The following is a 22,791-nucleotide window of genomic DNA, read 5'->3' on the forward strand; positions in this document are numbered from 1 at the left end:
ATGATTCAGATTCATGAGATTGTTTTTGAACGTGTCAAATGTTTAAATGGTTGTCTAATTTTGTTATGTTTTAACAAAATAACTGTAATAAAACTATTCTAGAAAAAAAAATTGTAAAATCTATCTGAAAGGGATAGAAATGCAGTAAATGTTTATTAGTGCAATGTGCCATGGTACGTGGTAAAACAAAGTATTTGGATCCACTCCTCAATGTCACCATCTCTCATGCGTTTGAATTGTACGTTTATTTATTAGAGTGCGCAATATTGACATTGATTATTTATAACACGAGCAACACGCAGGAAAACAAACTGATGTGGGATTGTTCTTCCGAACACGGTTATAACGAGTTTTAGGACAAATAACTGTCCAATTCTTGTTTCAACAGAACAATTTTAATTAGAAATTTTCTGTCCCCTAAAAATATATACTTACGTTTCATTTGTAAGTACAGTTTGTAAAATACTTGTTGATGTAATGTTGAATTTGAATGTTAATGTTCTTTGACGCAGTAATGATCTTACTAATGTAAACAACAATAGTTTTCCTTTTATGACAAATTATAAAAAGATACGTATGTATGTATTTGTATATTAAGTCGGTGGGAAATAGAATTCACGGTGAAAAGAAGTATTTTTTGTATCAAATTTCACTACCATCAGCTAGAATTTATAAAGTATTGAAAAACAGTGAACACCGGAATTACCTTATATTACCTTTCTATTGCACCATTAGACATCTTGGCTGAAACTTGACTCTTAGACTGACACTTTCCTGAATATCAGACCATTAGGCACCTCATATCTAATTTTGTAAATGATGAATGATTAGTAATTATATATATAGCTATGTTTACAGGGTCTTCTATGCTACAAAATCAACAGACCTGTGATGTGATAGTGTAGAGGGTACATTCACTTGTTAGTCTGAAGTCATCATTTGATTTTATAGTATATATATAAAATATAATATAATAATAGTTTATTTCCAATTTTGGGCCCAGAGGGCTTACAAGATTACAGATATTAGATAGAAATGCCTAAAAGACAGATTCTATACATATATATATATATATAGGGTAGATATATACATACCCTTAATTCATGTAGTCATCATAGAGAGTAGACATATATATAGACTTTACTTATCATTCGTCATTACAAAATTAGATGGGGAGTGCTAGGATTGTACAAACCTTTATCATTTATGTTAGAATATTTGACTGAACAAAAATTTGTTGTTTGCCGCAATCAAATCTTGGATATACATGTGTCTTGCATGCTTCATTCTTGCAATAATAATTCCAAGTTTTCTATTAAGAACAGTCAATGAAGTAATAATTGTCTATAATATCTGGGCCTAATATAGAAGATGTATTGTAGGACAGTACCACTAATGAGCTATAGACTCTCTCTCAAGATAATTATTCAGCACATTTATCATGTTTATGTAAATTTTTCAATATTGATAAGTACCTCAGGGTTCAAATGATATTCATTTGTTTAATAGTATGAACAATTCTCAAGATTTCTCCTTTGAAAACCCCCCCTCTAGCTTGTCAGGTTTCAATACATGGCTTAAAATAAAAAGTCTATTGGGATTTTGCTTTGCAACTGACATAAAAGTACCTTGATTGTTGTGGTGAAAAATTGTGTGGGGTATTCCAAGTGACTTCTGAATGGAGATATGATGTCAACATTTCGAATTATAAATCTCTGTAAGACATCTGTTTTTGTTCCTGTGAATTTATTCAAGTGAAAAATGATAATGTGTCAATGAAGATATCTTAGATATTTTCTGTTTCATCGATTTCAATTGCATTTTTTTCACAGGTACGGTATGTGTTTTTTTTTAAATTGTCCAAATGTGCTGCATATATAAATATAATAGGACAGAGTATAGAACAAATTCTTTAGTTTTAATAAATGGTGCTATGATGTGTTTAGATATGGAAGTATATATTTTGTTTTGTTGTTGTCACACAGAAAAATTATGAAATGCCTGTTCAATGTTTTGTTTTTTTTTTGTTTTTTTGTTTTGATTTGACGTTTAACTAAGAAAGTAAAATCATTAATTAAATTAGCTGTATGTGTAAACTTTTATCAATAGATAAAAGAGTAGGTGTTCTTTGACCAATATATCAGTGATGTCATCAGTTGAGAATGTTTTGGCCCGAGGAATTAAGTTATTATAAGTGCATGTGTATAAAAATCTAGCAGGATGTAACATACTGCAAAGTTGATGTTTATCACGCATGGTGTCTTGTAAGATGCTTGTAAAGATATGTCCCCAGAGATTTCATTATTATAGATCAATGATTACATGTATAAATAACTGGTGCAAAAGTTTCTTTGGTCAGCTGCTGTTAGTGAACACTTGAGAAGTCAGTGTACGGTAATTTGTTCAGTTAGAGAAGGTATTGTCAATACAGATATGTCTGTAATATCAAGAAATCGTTAAAGTAGGTTAGTAATCATCACGTGTAATTTATCCCAAATAACCTTTAATAGTCATATTTTTTGCGTATCTTGTGTCAGATGTTAGGAATTCAACATTTCAAGTTTTTCAATGTTTGCATCCTTCAATAACATTTGGCACCTAGCAGGCAAGCTGAGTACATACCTTTGCTGTGCTTATGATGTGCAATGCTGCTTCAAACAAACTTATGCTCTGAATATACTAGGGATGTCAATTTTACTCGGCTAGCTTAGTCGATGAATCAGAACCTTTAGTTGAGCGTAGTCGAGTACTCGATCATTTATTTCATATTGTGTGCCCTTTTCAAATCAAATAATGCTACTGCCACCTACATATTGATATCTTAAACTAAAAAAAATGAAAAACGTAATACCTTAATGTATTTGATTTAAGATAAATTGAAATTTATTTTATCAAAATGTTCTAGCTTTTCCTTGTTTTCTTCTAAAGCTTACACATAATTGAGCTCCATATCATGTAAAGCAAATCAAATGTTACCTGTTCAATGTTAATTAAATAATTGTCCGTGTCTAATCAGTTATCAAAGATTAATGATTAATATAAAAAAAAAAGGCCTTGAGATAATGTTGATATTGATTAAATTTTCGATTATGTAAATATCTAATCCAATAAATAACATAGAAAAACACAGATTCTTCACAAGTACATGTCTGGCTATGTAAATCAAAGGAGATCAATTATTAGCCGCTCCGAACATACACCAAAGACACGTATTTAAAACGGTGTAATAAACGGATCAAATGTGTCCAGAATAGAAAACTGTTTTTCTACTTTCATTGCCAAAAAACTGCCACGTTAAGAAAATATAAATAATATTTTTAAATTCTTTTTACTATATTACGAGTAATCGACTAAGAAAATTTTAGTCGATGATCGGCGTGACCGAGCGATAGTCGAGTACTCGTTGACAATCCTAGAATATACTTTTACACAAATTATCCTTGTCTGCTACACATAATGATGAAGAGTGCGTGAAATATTCTGGAAGCTTTTAAAAGATACTCAGTATTTTAAAATCATTTAAGAAATTAAGGACAGCATAGCTTTTCCCTTATTACTTTTTCCATATAGTGTGTGTGTGTGTGTATGGGAAGGATTCTATTTGGTTGAGAAAAGTTTGCATTGAATTTTTCTCAAAACTATTGATTTTGAATTCCAATTCAACCCAATTGTTGCACAATATTGACATCTTCATCCCACACATCCCTGCCATTACATGTTCAATTTGAATGCTTTATTGCATTGTATTCAAAATGACAAATAATCCCTTCCTCTAGCTATTGAATTGGTAATCACTTTATAGATGTATTTATAATAGTCTTTTCAAGTAGCAATTTTTTTCCAACAAGTTGTTGTACTGTTTACTATTCAGAAATGCAACGTTTTATGTAAACCACAGGTGTTGGCATACACACCTGTGGTCACAGCAGTGGACTCTTTAGGTAAACGGAGCCGGTCTTCACAGTCTATCTTACCTTACAGCCCCGGCTACCTGTGTAGGGAGACCGCTATTCTGCTCTGCTCAGTGCTGGGATAATTTATGATTGTGTTCTTGTTAAAACTTTGAATTAACAACATATACTGTGGTTTCATTAATATTCGTAGGCATCAATTTTCGTGAATAAAGTGAAAATCATAGTTTCGAGTAATAATCCTATCAATATAAGATGCTATTAGAAATTGAACTATCGATAAAAATTTTAAAATATTGTAAATCAACAACTTCACAATTTCACAACAAATGTTGAAACCATAGTATCTCACTAATGAAACATTCTTTTTAGATTTTTACCTAATATGGCAATCATCAGAAATGGTGCTGCATTACTGTTTTTTTTTTTGTTTTTTTTTGGAATTAGTGTCAGTTATTTGTAATGATAATACATTTTTTGTTTGGTTTTGTTTTCAGATCTTTTGAGATGAAGAAGATTTTGGGATTTCAGTACTTTCTGCTGCTACTGATAATCTGGATCTCTGCCAGCAACAGCAACCAGATATGTGTGTCCAACCAGACAGTCAGCTTTGTGAACCAGTTCCTAAATATCCATGGTAACGGATCACAGATTTCTAAACAGACACTGGAGAAAATATTCACAGATTTCACTGGACAGAAAAACTTTTATGATGAATGTCAGAAGTCTGTGGATAAATCATGTGCCATAAACAAGGTTAGATGTCCTAATGTTCACAGTTAAAACCATATACCAAACATGTATTATAGTAATTTTGAAGAAAACATAGCCCATGTACATGTATTAGGAAATAGAATGATTCCATAACTTGCAAGGTTTCGGTTTATTAGGGCCCCGCAAGGATTTGCGGGTGCCCTATAGTAATCACTCTGTCCGTCCGTCCTTCTGTCCGTCCGTCCGTCTGTCACTCTTCCGTCCACAAATTTCCTGTTTTTTTAGGGTCTTCCGTTTCCAACGGAAGACCCTCTTGTTATTCTATTGTTTCTTTTTCATTAGGGTTTTCCGTTTTTCAACGGAAAACCCTTCTGTTATTCTACTGTTTCTTATTAGGGTTTTCCGTTTTTCAACGGAAAACCCTTCTGTTATTCTACTGTTTCTTATTATTATTTTTTTTTTTTATCCGCAAATTTTGTGTAGGCCATTTCTCGTACATTTGTCGTCTGATTGTTATGAAACTTTCAGGGTATGTAGACAATGTTAATATCTAGGGACGTTTTTTTCAAATTTTTAAAATTCACTTCCGGTAATGAGTTATTGCCCTTTAATTCAAAATTGGGGGGTCTTTTGTCCAGAGTTGATCTCGAAAACTATAAAAGATAGTTGCATGAAATTTAGCAGAATTGTTGGTAACATTTTATAGTTTTGCTGGCATGAAAATTTTGGCAAAATGTTTTTTAGTTTTTGAGCTATTTGCCGGTAAAGTTTAAGGTTTTGGGGGGTCTGAAATTTTGTTGCTTTTTGTATAATAACCTTTAAACTAAAAATAATTTGTTAATACATATAGAACAAAAGTTGTTTAGAATAACGAGAGCTTTCATTTGAAATTAAGAAAAAAGGACTGGCCCCTATAATTAGGGGTCAGCAGCTCATACACGTATTTTTCTGATAGCAAAAATCGTTATCATTTTATGAAAAAAAATTGATTCAGTTATTATTGATATATTAAATAATGTCTTTTGGTATCGAATTCAAAAAGTTCTGTGCCCTATTTTTTTCAAATTTCATAAAACAAATATGTGTGAATCGTACATGAACGAGTTAATTTGTCTACATAGACACACAAGCGAACAAATGCCGTTTTAAGGCCCAGGCATTTACTGCATTACATTGTGTTGCGTCTTAGATAAATTGTTGTGATTCAATTTCATTTTTTTTTCATCTAGGCTATATCATTTATGAATTCAACTACTTATTTAACACGTTCTAATCGGCCACGCAGAACAAATGTTTGCAATGTTTGTCGCGGACCCGCGTATGTAAACAGTAACGAACGGCATTGTAGAAAAGAGAGAGCGTAATGCAGAAGATAAGTTGTGCATTTTTCGGTGTGCACATGCATTTTCAAGTTACTGTGAAACATATGAACATGCACAGGGAACAATACTACATATTTGTATAAGGAGGGATATATTCTCGTGTGAATCGTTTACGAGGAAATTCTGACAGCCACACTTCTGTCGACCATGTCGACGGATGTTTATGTTTCCATTGATCAGCCGTTGATAAGCTACGAGTAATAAAGGGGAAAAGATGGACATTAAAGTGTGTGATCTATGTGGATGTTACTGAAGAAGGTGAGGCTTTTTATTCCTTTTAAAGTTTCTTGTCTATAGTGGTTAAAATGTAAGCATGTTAACTGGTTAACATTTAGTCTATAGATGTACATGTAAGTACGTGCACACTGTCACTGATGTATGTTATTTTTCTAGTTCAGACAATATAAATCCTTTTAACAGAATTGAATCCCAAATGTTTTACCTTTCACTTGTTTTTTTCCCTTTTTACCAGAATTTTGTGTAAATTACAATTCAATTTATTGACAAAATCCACATGGTAAACATAAGATTCACGATGTGGCGAAAGTCATACATACAGTATACAAATATACATGTAGTTGGTACTGTACATAGATTTTCTTATGTTAATTATGTGCATCACGTATGAATTTACAAATATATCTTGATGATTTAACATCTGCTGGGTTAAGAATTTTATAAGAATTACAGAGTTAGATGTTTTTGTTATGGTGTGGGTGTTTGTTTACTAACGTGTAATTTTTACATTGTTTACTGGATGTTTAGACTTGCTCGAGGTTCATGGGTGACTGGAAAGGATGACCGAATTTATCTATTTAAAAAAAATCAGATTGTGAATTTTCAACTCAAAATTCAAAGCAGGGTCTAATTAGAAACATATGATCATATTCTTGTGCGGAAGACTCCAAATGTAGACATAAATACCCTGTAGACATACATGTAACATCAAGTAAATAAAATTGTATACTTCAGACTTCAGAGTTAAAACATGACTAAAAAGTCTTTAATATTTTTATGATGCCGATCAATGTATCATTAGAGAGGTTTAGCAGACCAACGGGTACCCGGTACATGTACTTGTACATGTAGGTTACAAGTTAGAACTATGCGTACCACTCTACCAGTTCACATAATTTTTCTTGTTTAGCAGTTTTGATGTGTACTTGAATTGTCCTTGTTAATGTTTTAAATGTAATTTTTCATTTATATTCTCTTTTTTTAATCTGACTACTGGCAGTATTGGCATGCCAGCATTTCTTGTCGAGGACCATTTCTCGCTGTTGCAATGTTACATCATATTTTCGTATATAATTTTATGTGTTGATAAAATGACGTAACAATGCACTGATGAAAAATGGTACTCAACGATAACTGATCGCACGCCAATATTGATTAATTACAGACAAAAACTGAAGGTTGCAAGTGTTAATTTTTATTGAACACCATTGTTTAAAATAACTTTTTATATATGTGACGGTCAGACCGGTTTAAATACCAGTGTTCAGTTGGTAGAGCACCTGACTAGGGATTCAGGGGGCCCAGGTTTAATTCCTGGTTTGGTCCTTCATTATTTCTCCCATCCTGTTACAATATTAAGGCTTGGACGATTCTGTACTTAGCCGATTCGGTACATATCACGATACATGAGATGCGATACGATACATATCACGATACATTGCAAGTAAATGAAAACATGAATTAGGGTTAAAAAAAATTTCAATCTGTCGATGTATTACCGCATGTCCAAAGTTATTTTGATATATTTAAAATGAGTGTTGCACAATTTACAAATTACTTAAGTCTCATATACACTACTTTTTCATTAACAAGTAATCCAAAAGTTGTCCACACTCCAGATTTAGCTTCCTAACAGGTTTGACAACTTTACGAGGTTTTCCGCCATCTTAAATGTAACGATCCAAATATCGTCAAAATAAATACCGTGATGCACCGGTGCATCGGTGGATCGTTCCATTCCTATACAATATTGCAATATTGGTGTTGTAACCAACCCCTGGAACTGACAGGTTAACTCCTGCCAGGGGAAGAGCCAGAGGTGATCTTTGAGGGTGAAGATCATTTAAGGGGGGGGGGGGATGTGACGGTCAGACTGGTTTGAATACCGGTGCCAGATACATGTAGCTCAGTTGGTAGAGCACTTGATTAGAGATTCAGATGGCAAGGTTCGAATCCCAGTCTGTTCTGACATTATTTTTCCCATCTTGTACATATATATCAGATATATTACAGATTATTATAAGAGTCATCACATGTTTTGCAAGATGCAATAATTGTATTAAAACCTTTACTTTACAACACAATACATTTAAGTGAATATTTATGTCTCTTGATATTATTTGGTGTGGTGTTCTTGACAGCATCGCATTCAGGTCAGTGTCAGCTACATTATGCATAAACAATTTTACCCGCTCCTAAACCACAAACTTTCTTATTAGTGGATTCAGCTTACCGCTGATTGGCTGCTGTTGCAGCAGACTTATAATATATGCACGCACAAAACACAATGAACTTATCAGAGAATGAAAAATTCATCGAGTTACTTTCAACTGTTGGAATTTGGGTATTTTTTTAAAAATGTATACTTGTGACAAAACATATAATTATGTGGTACATACAGCTGTAGCTTTATGAAGAAAATTTGGGTTAGACATATATAGCTACAATGCAAGTAAATGATATTTAACAAAACTTCCAATTTATGACGCACGAAATATACGCTACTTTTATAAAGATTGACATACATGTAATGTAACACATTCTGTGAAAAATAATCTATTAAAAATTCTTCATTAAGTTTACTCATACATGTTTTATGCTTATTACACATAGTATTGTTTTTAAAACATGTAATTTAAAAGAAAAGAAACCAAAACCCTCGCCAAATTTATTTGCAAAAAAAACCCGGTAGAATTGATAAAACATGGTATACCAGAAGGAAATACATGTACTTTGACGCTGTTCAGATGGGTAATATTCCTTTGTAATTTTCGAATTGAAATTTTTGACTGTTGCACTACAAGAAAAAAACTCTAGCTCTCTCTCTCTCTCAAACTCTCTCTCAATCTGATAAGTGTCTATACCTAAGAAATGTTTTTAATGTTATATTATGACTTGATATGCAAATTTTTGATCTTGTACTGCCTAAATGTTATGTCATGTATTGGGATATGTAATACTTATTACACTGTATGGTCAGTGTATTTTTCCAGAAATAATATGCATATGTTAATGTAAACACAGCTATTACTAGTACATGTATGTAAACACAGCTAATTATTTTTTTTTATTTCAGCTCAAAATGGACTCTTGTTCCGACATGGCACCACATTGCTTTTACCTGTTGATTCTTGTGGGTCAGCTCTTGAGATTAACCTGTCACCTCTATCCACATGCATATTCCTTGTGTTCTACAGACTTTTTACCGGTAATTCAAATTAAATCGGATAATGCATGAACAATAATGAAACTTTATGAAAGCATCATCCCATGTTGTGGTTTGTGTTTGATAAGAAATTATGAAAAACAAAATTAAGGCTATTTAAAGAAATTCATAATTGTTGTGAAAATTTGTTTTTCAATAAAAGTATGCAATCATGTTTCCTTTATTTTTTATTTTATAAAGGTATTTAGATGTGTTTACATAATTGAAACCCCCCCCCCCCCATCCAATTGTCTGCATTAAGATTACATGTAGGATATGTAAATGTACATTTGACTTTGAAATAACATCTGCTATGGTAATTACTTTTGAAATGAACAAGAAACAACCTATTTCTACCTTTCTAAGGTATATATGCATAAAAAAAGGAGAAAAACATGTCAAATTTTGAACATTTTTCATGGAAATCAACTCTGTGTCCAGCTACCTGGGTGTTTAAATTTTATTTTAATTTAAGGCAGATGTCTAACTTGTAGGTTGTATCTTACTGTTTTAGCATGGTTAGAAGGAGACTAGAAATCAAAATAGATTAGATATTCACTAAATATGATTGTTAGCTTACTTTTTTCATAAAAACAAGAAATCACAAGCAGGACAGCTGTCTATTTGTTAATTAAAATGATGTAAATCATAAAATAAACAAATAATTAGGATCAAATTTTAGAATCATTGATGATTGTTTTCAAATATGTGTGAGAAATGACTCAAGGAAATTGCCATAAGTTTCATAAAATTAGGTGAAACATTTTTAACCATGACTTTTTATGAAAATCAAAAGATGGGGGGGGGTATACATGTAAGGATATTTCTAAGTGATGTGAAGCTTTTATCATGATTATATAATGTAGATGCATGTTGTATTGAATAAGGTTTCTTTTCAAAGGTGGTTGAACAACAATTGACCTTTAAAAGGTCAGGTAAAGATGTTTTACTATGGAGAACCCTGTAAATCTGTGTTTACTAATGGAAATTGGAAATGGGGGGTTCACTTAAATGGCCATATTTTTATTAAACCTCAATGGAATTTGCAATATGTGGTATTCTTTTTCTCAGAATTGCATTAGCTTTCTTATTCTAAGACAAACCGTCTTTTCATAAAATGTTAGTGTACTAATTGCAGTTAAAGGTACAAGGAACAGTTTCGGATAAAGAACCGTCAATATTTTTGTAAAATTGATAGTGACTGTACTTGAAGGTTTATCAGTGTTGCGTAGTTTCATGAAATAAATTTTAATGTTTATCAATAGTTAATGGGATGTCTCTTGTTGGAATTGGTAAGGCCTAAAAAAAAAAATAGTGTGTTTAGGGTAACACTGATGAAAAAATTAGGTTAGGTAGGTGGGGATTTTTTTTTATTCTATCTATTTTTTTTGCCTGAATCCTAAGAATGTTTGTTTGTTTCATATTTAAAAACGTATTTTTTTATCGGAAATAAGATAAAATTCACAGTCGGATAAAATCAGGCATCTAAAAATGGTAGGATCGGGTTATTTTTGTAGGTTAGGTCGGGTTACCCGAAACACACAACTTTTTGTTTTTTAGGCCTAAGCAATATTAAGGCCCCTAATTTTAAGTACATGAGAAGCAGTAATAAATTGTGAAACTTGCGGCTTTGACTGTTGTGTTGACTTTACACAGTGAAATTGAAGGTTACAAACGGGAGGTTATATAACATGAAATGGAGGTGGATGGGATATTATATGCCTATTTAGTATCAACTGGGTATGAGGACAATAGCAAATTTATTGTCCCCCAAGACAGCAACTATTTCATGAGGCAAAGCCAAGGGAAATAGTTGCTGTAGGGTGGGACAATAAACTTGCTATTGTCCAGATAGTCAGTTAATTGGTATATTATTATACCGAAGAAAACTTTATTTGTCAGCGATGTAGAATTTCTTGATGATAAACAAATCAGAGTTATCAAACTTTGTATTTAATGCGGTGATCTAATTAGGTCAGAGGTGTTCCGAGTTTAAAAAGGAGGGAAATCAAATTCTGCTGATGAATGGTTTTGACGACTATTCACCATGGGCAGATAGCATGGATACTATTTCAAATTAGATAGAAAAGCAAGTTTGTGTGGGCGCCTTCTAGTGATCAGTTTGTCCGTCTGTCCATCCGAGATCGCTTGACCGGAGCATAGCTTCTCTCCCCTTGGCCCAATCTGGCTCATACCTCATCCACAGGGTTCCTTTGGGTTAAGGATGTGCAGTGACCTTGAACCATGTTGTTAGGTATAAGGTTAAGGTCATAGTAGAATTACATATATAAAATACTTGTCTGGGGCATATCTTCTCTCCCTTTGGTCCAATCTGGCTATTACTCACAGACTGTCTTTATCGTTAATCGATGTGCAGTGACCTTGCATGAAATTTCTAGGTAAAGGGTGAAATATCATATCGGATCATGCAAAAATCCTTTTTTCAGAGCATATATACTTTCTACTAACCCCTATTTGGCTCAGACTTCACATAAGCAGAGCTTTTGAGTAAAGGGTGTGTAGTGACCTTGAACCTATTTTCAAGGTCAACTGTGAAGGTCATATCAGAATTATATTATAAAAATCCTTGTCTGGAGTACATCTTCTCTCCCTTTGCTCCAATCAGGCTCATACTTCACCCACATGATGCCTTTGATCAAAGGATATGCAATGACCTCGAATGATATTTGTAGATCAAGTGTCAAGGTCATATCAGATCACACAAAAATCCATATTTTAAGAGAATATATATACTCTCCTTTTAGCCCCTAATTGGCTAATATTTTGCCTAAACAGAGCTTATTGGTTAATGGTGTGCAGTGACCTTGAACCATGTCAATGTGAAGGTCATAGCAGATCTTAATAAAATTAGTTTTAGACAGTAGAGTATTTCCCAGATATGCTTAATCTTGGTCAGATTGAACAAAAATGCCTATATGTTAGGGGCAATGAAATTGAATTAGAAGTTCTATGCCAGCTGGAAAAATTTCAAGTTATAGGTCAAGGTCAAAGCAAAATTCTCTAAAATAACATCAGCGGGGCCCTTTGAAATGTTCACCATTTCAATGTTGTCTGGTTCATAGTAATTTTAAAAAAAAATATTCGCAGAGGAATAATAAAATTAAGTAAACTATACATCGATAAGTTTCTGACAATTGATGATCCAACAAGCACATAGTACGAAAGGTCAACACTTTGAAAAGCAGTGTAGAGGAAATGTTGCTCAGATTTATATTTTAAACAAAATTGATTTTTTACGGAAATTTTAATTTTGCATTCTGGGTTCAGAAATTAGATGTTAGTTCCAGGTAAAGTTAACTTTTACCTAAAATGAAGTCAAATTTGTTAAGTCGTACTTAACACATTCGGATTTTTTTGTTAACTCGGTCTTGAAATGGTTATGTTTTTTTGTTGATTTATACTTAAAACCATTCGGATTTTGTTAAGTCATACCAAGAATCATTCGATTTTAAAAAAATTTTTTGTACTTAAGTTACTTTTGTCATAGATTTAGAACACTGCTTCTTAGAGGTACTTCTAGCATTGCTTTCGACATTAGCGGAAAACCCACTCGTTGCTTTGCAACGAGCTTTGCTCTAGTTATTATTTTTTTTTTTTCCCGCAAATTTTGTGCACGAGATTTCTCGAACATTTTTTGTCTGATTGCTATGAAACTTTCAGGGTATGTAGATGATATTAATATCTCTAGACGTTTTTTTCAAATTTTTAAAATTCACTTCCGGTTATGAGTTATTGCCCTTTAATTGAAAATTGGGGGGTCTTTTGTCCAGAGTTGATCTCGGGAACTACAGATGATAGATGCATGAAATTTAGCGAAATTGTCGGTAACATTTTATAGTTTTGCTGGCATGAAAATTTTGGTAATTTCTTTGTTAGTTTTTGAGCTGTTTGTCGCCAAAGTTTAAGATTTTTTCGGGGCTGAAATTTTGTTGCTTTTTGTATTATAACCTTTAAACTAAAAATATTTTGTTAATACATATAGAACAAAAGTTGTTTAGAATAACGAGAGCTTTCATTTAAAATTAAGAAAAAAGGGTTGGCCCCTATAATTAGGGGTCAGCAGCTCATACACGTATTTTTCTGATAGCAAAAATCGTTATCATTTTATGAAAAAAAATTGATTCAGTTATTGTTAATATATTGAATAATGTCATTTGGTATCAAATTAAACAAGTTCTGTGCTATATTTTTTTTCAAATTTCATAAAACAAATATGTGAGAATCGTACATGAACGAGTTAATATGTCTACATAGACACACAAGCGAACAAATGCCACATTAAGGCCCAGGCATTTACTGCATTACGTTGTGTTGCGTCTTTGATAAATTGTTGTGATTCAATTTCATTTTTTTCATCTATATCATTTATGAATTCAATGAACACACATTATTTAAACGTTCTATGTGCAACTATTTGTCGGGGTGCCCCTGTTTGTAACCCCCGCGCGCGCGCCGAATGTAAACAGTAACGAACGGCATTGTAGAAAAGAGAGAGCCGTAATGCAGAAGAGAAGTTGTGTATTCTTTCGGTGTACACATGCATTTTCAATTTGCTGTGAAACATATGAACATGCACAGGGAACAATACTACATATTTGTTTAAGGAGGATATTTTTCTCGTGTGAATCGTTTACGAGGAAATTCTGACAGCCACACTTCTGTCGACGATCAGCCGTTGATAAGCTACGAGTAATAAAGGAGAAAAGATGGACATTAAAGTGTGTGATTTATGTGGATGTTACTGAAGAAGGTGAGGCTTTTACTCCTTTTAAAGTTTCTTGTTAACTGGTTAAAATTTAGTATATAGTATAGATGTACATGTAAGTACGTGCACACTGTCACTGACTGTGAGATGTTTTTGTTATGGTGTGGGTGTTTGTTTACTAACGTGTAATTTTTACATGTTTCATGGATGTTTAGACTCGCTCGAGGTTCATGGGGGACTGGAAAGGGTAACTGAATTTATCTATTTAAAAAAATAACAGATTGTGAATTTTCAACTCAAAATTCAAAGCAGGGTCTAATCATGCTAATTAGAAACATATCATATATTCTTGTGCAGAAGACTCCAAATGTAGTCATGAATACCCTGTAGACATAACTTCAAGTAAATAAAATTGTATACTTCAGACTTCAGAGTTAAAACATGACTTTAATATCTTTATGATGCCGATCATTGTATCATTAAAGAGGTTTAGCAGACCAACGGGTACCCGGTACATGTACTTGTACATATAGGTTACAAGTTAGAACTATGCCTACCATTCTACCAGTTCACATAATTTTTCTTGTTTAGCAGTTATGATGTGTACTTAAATTGTCCTTGTTAATGTTTTAAATGTAATTTTTTATTCTCTTTTTTTAATCTGACTACTGGCAGTACTGGCGTGCGAGCAGTTCTCGCCGAGGACCATTTCTCGCTGGTGCACTGTTACATCATATTTTCGTATATAATTTTATGTGTTGATAAAATGACGTAACAATGCTCTGGTGAGAAATGGTACTCGGCGAGAACCGATCGCACGCCAATATTGATTAATTACAGACAAAAACTGAAGGTTGCGAGTGTTATTTTTTATTGAACAACATTGTTTAAAATAATTCTTTATATATGTGACGATCAGACCGGTTTGAATACCAGTGCCAGATAGCTCAGTTGGTATAGCACCTGACTAGAGAGATTCAGGGGGCCCAGGTTCAAATCCCGGTTTGGTCCTTCATTATTTCTCCCATCCTGTTACAATATTGGTGTTGTGACCAACCCCTGGAACTAACAGGTTAACTCGATCCTGCCAGGGATGATCTTCGAGGGTGAAGATCATTTAAGGGGGAGGAATGTGACGGTCAGACTGGTTTGAATACCGGTGCCAGATACATGTAGCTCAGTTGGTAGAGCACTTGACTAGAGATTCAGAGGGCCAGGTTCGAATCCCACTTTGTTCCGTCGTTATTTCTCCCATCTTTTACATATACATGTATATCAGATATATGACAGATGATTAAGGTCATCACATGTTTTGCAAGATGCAATAAGTGTCAAAAACCTTTACTTTACAACAGAATACATTTAAGTGAATATTTATGTTTCTTGTTATTATTTGGTGTGGTTTTCTTGACAGTGTCGCATAAACAATTTACCTGCTCCTAAAACACAAACTTTCTTTTTGTGGATTCAGCTTACCGCTGATTGGCTGCTGTTGCAGCAGACAAATAAGATATGCACGCACAAAACACAATGAACTTATCAGAGAATGAGTTGAGTTTATTTAAACTGTTTGAATTTGGGTATTTTTTTTTAAAATGTATACTTGTGACAAAACATATATGTGGTACATACAGCTGTAGCTTTATGAAGAAAATTTTGGTTAGACCATATATACCTATCATGCAAGTAAATGATATTTACAAAAAACTTGCAATTTATGGCGCACGAAATATACGCTAGTTTTATAAAGATTGACATACATGTAATGTACCACATTCTTTGAAAGATAATCTATTAAAAATTCTTCATTAAGTTTACTCATACATGTTTTATGCTTATTACACGTAGTATAGGTTTTAAAACATGTAATTTATAAGAAAATAAACAAAAACCCTCGCTAAATTTATTTGCAAAAAAAAAAAAACACAGTAGAATTGATAAAAAATGGTATACCAGAAGCTAATACCAGTACATGTACTTTGACGCTGTTCAGTAGGTAATATTCGTTTGTAATTTACGAATTGAAATATTGACTGTTGCACTACAAGTACGGTAATAAACTCTCTCTCTCTCTCAAACTCTCTCTCTTTCTCAATTTGATAAGTGTTTATACCTATGAAAATTTTTTAATATTATATTATGACTTAATATGCAAATTTTTGATCTTGTACTGCCTAAATGTTATGTCATGTATTGGGATATGTCATACTTATTACACTGCATGGTCAGTGTATTTTTTACAGAAATACTATGCATATGTTAATGTAAACACAGCTATTACTAGTACATGTATGTAAACACAGCTAATTATTTTTTTTTTATTTCAGTTCAAAACAGACTCTTGTTACCACATGGCTTTTACTGGTACCTGTTGATTCTTGTGGGTCAGCTCCTGAGATTAACCTGTCACCTCTTTCCACACGCATATTCCTTGTGTTCTACAGACTATTTACCGGTAATTCAAATTAAATCCGATAATGCATGAACAATAATAGAACTTGAAGAAAGCATCATGCTATGTTGTGGTTTGTGTTTGATAAGAAATTATGAAAACAAAATTAAGGCTGTTTAAAGAAATTCATAATTGCTGTGAAAATTTGTTTTTCAATTAAAGTATACAATTATGTTTCCTTTATTTTTTATTTCATAAAGATATTTAGATGTGTTTACATAATTGAAACCCCCCCCCCCTATTTAATTGTCTGCATTAAGATTACATGTAGGATATGTAAATGTACATTTGACTTTGAAATAACATCTGCTATGATAATTACTTTTGAAATGAACAAGAAACAACCTATTTCTACCTTTCTAAGGTATATATGCATAAAAAAGTAGAAAAACATGTCAAATTTGAACATTTTTCATTGAAATCAACTCTGTCTCCAGCTACCTGGGTGTGTTTGAATTTAATTCTAATTTAAGGCAGATGTCTAACTTGTAGGTTGTAACTTACTGTTTTAGCATGGTTAGAAGAAGACTAGAAATCAGAATAGATTAGATATTCACTAAATATGATTGTTAGCTTACTTTTTTCATGAAAACAAGAAATCACAAGCAGGACAGCTGTCTATTTGTTAATTAAAATGGTACAAATCATACAATAAACAAATTAAGATCAAATTTTAGAATCATTGATGATTGTTTTCAAATATGTGTGAGAAATGACTCAAGGAAATTGCCACATGTTTCATAAAATTAGGTAAAACATTGCAAACCATGACTTTTTATGAAAATCAAAAGATTGGGGGGTGGGGGGTATACATGTAAGGGTATTTCTAAGTAATGTGAAGCTTTTATCATGATTATATCATGTAGGCATATGTTGTATTGAATAAGGTTTCTTTTTAAAGGTGGTTGAACAAAAGTTGACCTCTAAAAGGTCAGGTAAAGATATTTTACTATGGAGAACCCTGTAAATCTGTGTTTACTAAAGGAAATTGGAAATGGTGGGTTCACTTAAATGGCCATTTTTTTATTAAACCTCAATGGAATTGGCAATATGTTGTATTCTTTTTCTCAGAATTGCATTAGCTTTCTTATTCTAAGACAAACCGTCTTTTCATAAAAATGTTAGTGTACTAAGTTAAAGATACAAGGAACAGTTTCGGATAAAGTACCGTCAATATTTTTGTAAAATTTAGAGTGACTGTACTTGAAGGTTTATCATTGTTGCGTAGATTCATAAAATGAATTTTAATGATTATCAATAGTTAGAGGGATGTCTCTTGTTTGAATTGGTAAGCAATATTAAGGCCCCTAATTTTAAGTACATGAGAAGCAGAAATAAATTGTGAAACTTGCGGCTATGACAGATATGTTGACTTTACAGTGAAATTGAAGGTTACAAACGGGAGGTTATATAACATGAAATGTAGGTGGATGGGATATTATATGCCTATTTAGTATTTACTGGGTATGAGGACAATAGCAAGTTTATTGTCCCCAAGACAGCAACTATTTAATGAGGCAAAGCCAAGGGAAATAGTTGCTGTAGAATGGGACAATAAACTTGCTATTGTCCGAATAGTCAGTTAATTGGTATTTCATTATACAGAAGAAAACTTTATTTGTCAGCGATGCAGAATTTCTTGATGATAAACAAATTAGAGTTAAATCAAACTTTGTGTTTAATGCGGCGATCTTATTAGGTCAGAGGTGTTCCGAGTTTAAGGTGATATGGGACACTTCCATGTTGTGACGTATTGTTTATCGAAATAAACAATAAAATAAAGTGTAATTATATAAGTACATGTAGTTTCTTTTCAAAAATGGTCACCTAACTCTTTAGCACAGTGGGTTAGAGGGTTTACAAGGAACCTGTAAGTCATGAGTTCGAATCCCACTGGGGTTTTTACAATTTTTACCTTTTCAAATATTTTTAAAAGCTATTTTTTGGTTAAATATTGTAAAATTTGAAAATTCTAAACCGGTGAAAAGTTTTCAATTATATAGTACTTTAATCCACATTAATATCGACAGATGTCCCATACCACCTTAAAAAGGAGGGAAATCAAATTCTGCTGATGAATGGTTTTGATGACTGTTCACCATGGGCAGATAGCATGGATACTATTTTAAATTAGATAAAAAGGCATGTTTATGCGGGCGCCTTCTAGTGATCAATTTGTCCGTCTGTCCATCCGAGATGGCTTGACAGGAGCATAGCTTCTCTCCCCTTGGCCCAATCTGGCTCATACCTCATCCACAGGGTTCCTTTGGTTGAAGGATGTGCAGTGACCTTGAACCATGTTTTTAGGTATAAAGTTAAGGTCATAGCAGAATTATATATATAAAATCCTTGTCTGGGGCATATCTTTTTTCCCTTTGGTCCAATCTGGCTAATACTCACAGAGTGTCTCTATGCTTAAATGATGTGCAGTGACCTTGCATGAAATTTCTAGGTAACGGGTGAAGATCATATCGGATCATGCAAAAATCCTTTTTTAAGAGCATATATAATTTCTACTAACCCCTATTTGGCTCAGACTTCACATAAGCAGAGCTTTTGAGTAAAGGGTGTGTAGTGACCTTGAACCTATTTTCAGTGAAAAGAAACTGTGAAGGTCATACCAGAATTATATTTTTAAAAATCCTTGTCCTGAGTATATCTTCTCTCCCTTTGCTCCATTCAGCCTCATACTTCACCCACATGATGCCTTTGTTCCAAATATATGCAATGACCTCGAATGATATTTGTAGATGAAGAGTCAAGGTCATATCAGATCACACAAAAATCCATATTTTAAGAGCATAGATATATTCTCCTTTTAGCCCCTATTTGGCTAATATTTTACCTTTACAGAGTTTATTGGTTAATGGCGTGCAGTGACCTTGAACCAAGTCTGTCAATGTTAAGGTCACAGCAGATCTTTTTAAAATTAGTTTTAAATAGTAGATTATTTTCCAAATATGCTTAATCTTGGTCAGATTGAACAAAAATGCATGTATGTTAGGGGGAATGAAATTGACTTAAAAGTTCTATGCCAGCTGGAAAAATTTCAAGTTATAGGTCAAGGTCAAAGCAGAATTCTCTGAAATAACATAAGCGGGGCCCTTTGAAATGTTCACCATTTCAATGTTGTCTGGTTCATAGTAATTTTACATAGAAAATATTCACAGAAGTACAGTAAAGTAAACTTTACATCGATAAGTTTCTGACAATTCATGACGCAACGAGCACACAGTACGAAAGGTCAACCTTTTGAAAAGCAATGAAGAGGAAAAGTTGCTCATAATTATGTTTATTTTTATTAAACAAAATTGATTTTTTACATAAATTTTAATTTTGCATTCTGGGTTAAGAAAAAAGATGTTAGTTCAAGGTAAAGTAAACTTGTACCTAAAATGAAGTCAAATTTGTTAAGTCGTACTTAAACACATTGTTTTTTTTTGTTAAGTCGTTCTTGAAATGGTTAAGGGTTTTTGGTTAAGTCGTACTAAAAAACATTCGGATCATGTTAAGTTGTACCAAGAATCATTCGATTTTTTTTTTTATCTTTTTGTACTTAGGTTTCTTTGTTACTAGATTAAGAACTCTGCTTCTTAGACGTACTTCTAGCGTTGCTTTCGACATTAGCGGAAAACATACTCGTTGCTTTGCAACGAGCTTTGCTCTAGTTATTATTATTTTTCTTTTTCTTTATTTTTCTGACTTTTTCAAAGCTTAATATCTCAAAAAGTTTTCAACAGATTTACATGAAACTTTCAGGGATTATGAAGCATTATTGTGCCTCAAAGTTTTAAAATTTTCAACTATAACGTCACTTCCATTTTTACGTTACGTCAATTTTTAAATTTTAAAAAAGTAATTTTGTCCAGGGCGTTTTTCAAAAACGGTTCAAGATAAAGACTTGGAATTTTCTGTGTTGAAGCAATGATCGTTTTTATTTGGACATAAGACTGGAAATTAGTTTCCGTCACTTCCGGTCTAAACTGGAAGTGTTTTAAAATTTTCGAATTTTCGAATTTTTCGTTTTAATTTAAAATGTTTACGACGTTTGTAGACTTTGTTATGCTGAACACGAATCTGAAATCCGTTTGAAAATCAGACGATGCATTACAGAGATATCGGGGGTTAAAAATTGATTTTTCCGGAAATTTTGATTCCGCGTCCTTGGTTTAAAAAATAGCGTAATGTTCAAAGTAAAATTAACTCGTACCAAAAATAATCGCTAAGTCGTACTTGAACACATTCGGATTTTTTTGTTAAGTCGTTCTTGAAATTAGAAAGGTTTTTGTTAAGTCGTACGTAAAATCATTCGTATTTTGTTAAGTCGTACCAGGAATAATTCGATTTTTTTCATCTTTTTATTTTAGTTACTCTTGTTATTGGTTTAAGGGCTCTGCTTCATACAGGAACTTCCAGCTTTACTTCCGATATTAACGGAAGACCCACTCGTTGCTTTGCAACGAGCTTTGCTCTAGTTCTAATAACTTTTTTTATGGTTGCCCAATCAAGTTCAAATTTGGTATGGTAGTTCAGTAGGCAGAAATACATATTTTGATGCTAAGTTTGGTTCTCTATGTCTTCTGGTTTGGAGCTGGGGTGGTGGGGTAGATTCCTAACTATGCATAAGAAGAATGGGCAAAGAGAGATAACTGCTGAGAATGAATGGGCAAAGAGAGATAACTGCTGAGAATGTTACCATTGTATACATGGAAGGCTGTGCAATATTTGTCCTTTGGGATTAATTAACCTTCCACAGGAAGAAAATCCTAAGCTTTATCTTTATCTGTCACATTGAGATTAATTACTGCACTGCCTGTGTCTGCAAATGAACTTTGTTTTGAAGTTAAGGTCAATTTTGAATGATGTGTAGTATTGTGTACATTCTTTGAAATATGGATTTGAAATATAATATTCATATTTTTTTTGGTTAAAATACCGTACACAATGATTTATGATAGTTTTATTGAATAGAGGCAAAGCCTAGGTATCATTGCATTGGTATCAATTCTTTGTTTTTTTAACAAATTTTATTTCATCCCATGTTAACCCACTTTATCCCGTGGATATGACTCATTGGATATTTTTTTGATATTCCACAGTTGTGACTTTACAATGGGATTTGCCTAGGCATAATGAAGTAAAAATAATGTAGAGTTTTATAAACAGTGTAAACATTGATTGCGGTGTATAAAATATGGGATAAATAGAATCTCATGATTTGTAGTATAATATGATTTTTATCCAACTTGTGTGTTTTATCCCCTCACTAAGGCTCAAGAAAAAAAACACTTTAATTGTTGGATGAAAATCATATCCAACTACAAATCACGAGATCCTATATATTCCAGTTCTTTACATCTTCTGCCGGGCATTTATTTTTCATCATTGTTAATATAAAGAGGATGGAATTCAAAGTTTTTTTCACTTCTCTATATTAATTGTCATAGCGGGGCCCTTCCTGACTGGTCAGTTTTCTAGTTATAAATTGGTTTAATTTACCAGGTAACCACCACTTTTAATTTGTCAATTTTAGTAAAATTACGACCATTGATGAATATAGCAATTTTAAGAACATACAGACTTTTGTATGTAGGAAATAGAATGATTTAAAATTTATAACTTGCAAGGTTTCGGTATATTTTATATTGGTCAAATTTAACCAACCCTTTTAATTTAATTGTCAATTTTCTTGTAGGTTTTTATTTTCAGTAAGATTCAGTATACCATAAATTAAATGTGTTCAATTTTTGAAACCTTTTGTTACAGTGCTTGTCAATGGATGATATTTTACATCTCCATGGTTACGTAGGAACATCAGCTATTTCTCACCAGGGATTGGTTGATATTTCACCAGCTCTGTTACATAACCACAAGAAATGTCAGCCATTCATGAAAGGTGACCATGAGAGTTCAGAGGTCTTCAGACACAAGAAACCTTCAGTTACAGCCTGTAAGTGTTCAAGGCTCCTCTCCAGACTTAATGTTAGGCAGATCACAGCAATATCTGTTCTTACTTTTGTTTTTAAATACTGTGGAATCATTAAAATTCGTGGTGGCTCAATTTTTGTGGTATTTGTGGGTAGCCCTCCCCCATGAGTTTACATCCTCGACGAAAACAAATTTTGAAAGAGTTTGTTATCTTACTGATACTAAAAACTGACAAA

General features: G+C 32.8%; 1 protein-coding gene across 3 annotated transcripts in view; it reads left to right on the forward strand.

Moving 5' to 3' along the window:
* The first annotated feature begins 287 nt into the window (after positions 1-287).
* The window catches only part of LOC128178615 (metal cation symporter ZIP14-like), a 40,843-nt gene continuing 18,339 nt past the window's right edge, over positions 288-22,791 (forward strand). For 2 of the 3 annotated variants that reach the window (XM_052845898.1, XM_052846063.1), the window contains exons 1-2: positions 4,343-4,667; positions 22,394-22,577. In XM_052845898.1, the coding sequence (XP_052701858.1) occupies positions 4,374-4,667; positions 22,394-22,577 (478 nt within the window). In that variant the 5' untranslated portion in view covers positions 4,343-4,373. Of the gene's footprint in view, positions 340-4,342; positions 4,668-22,393; positions 22,578-22,791 lie in introns of those variants that run through there. The other variant, XM_052845983.1, reaches the window with a different exon arrangement.

Source organism: Crassostrea angulata, chromosome 1 (assembly GCF_025612915.1).
Source record: "Crassostrea angulata isolate pt1a10 chromosome 1, ASM2561291v2, whole genome shotgun sequence".
Lineage (NCBI taxonomy): Eukaryota > Metazoa > Mollusca > Bivalvia > Ostreida > Ostreidae > Magallana > Magallana angulata.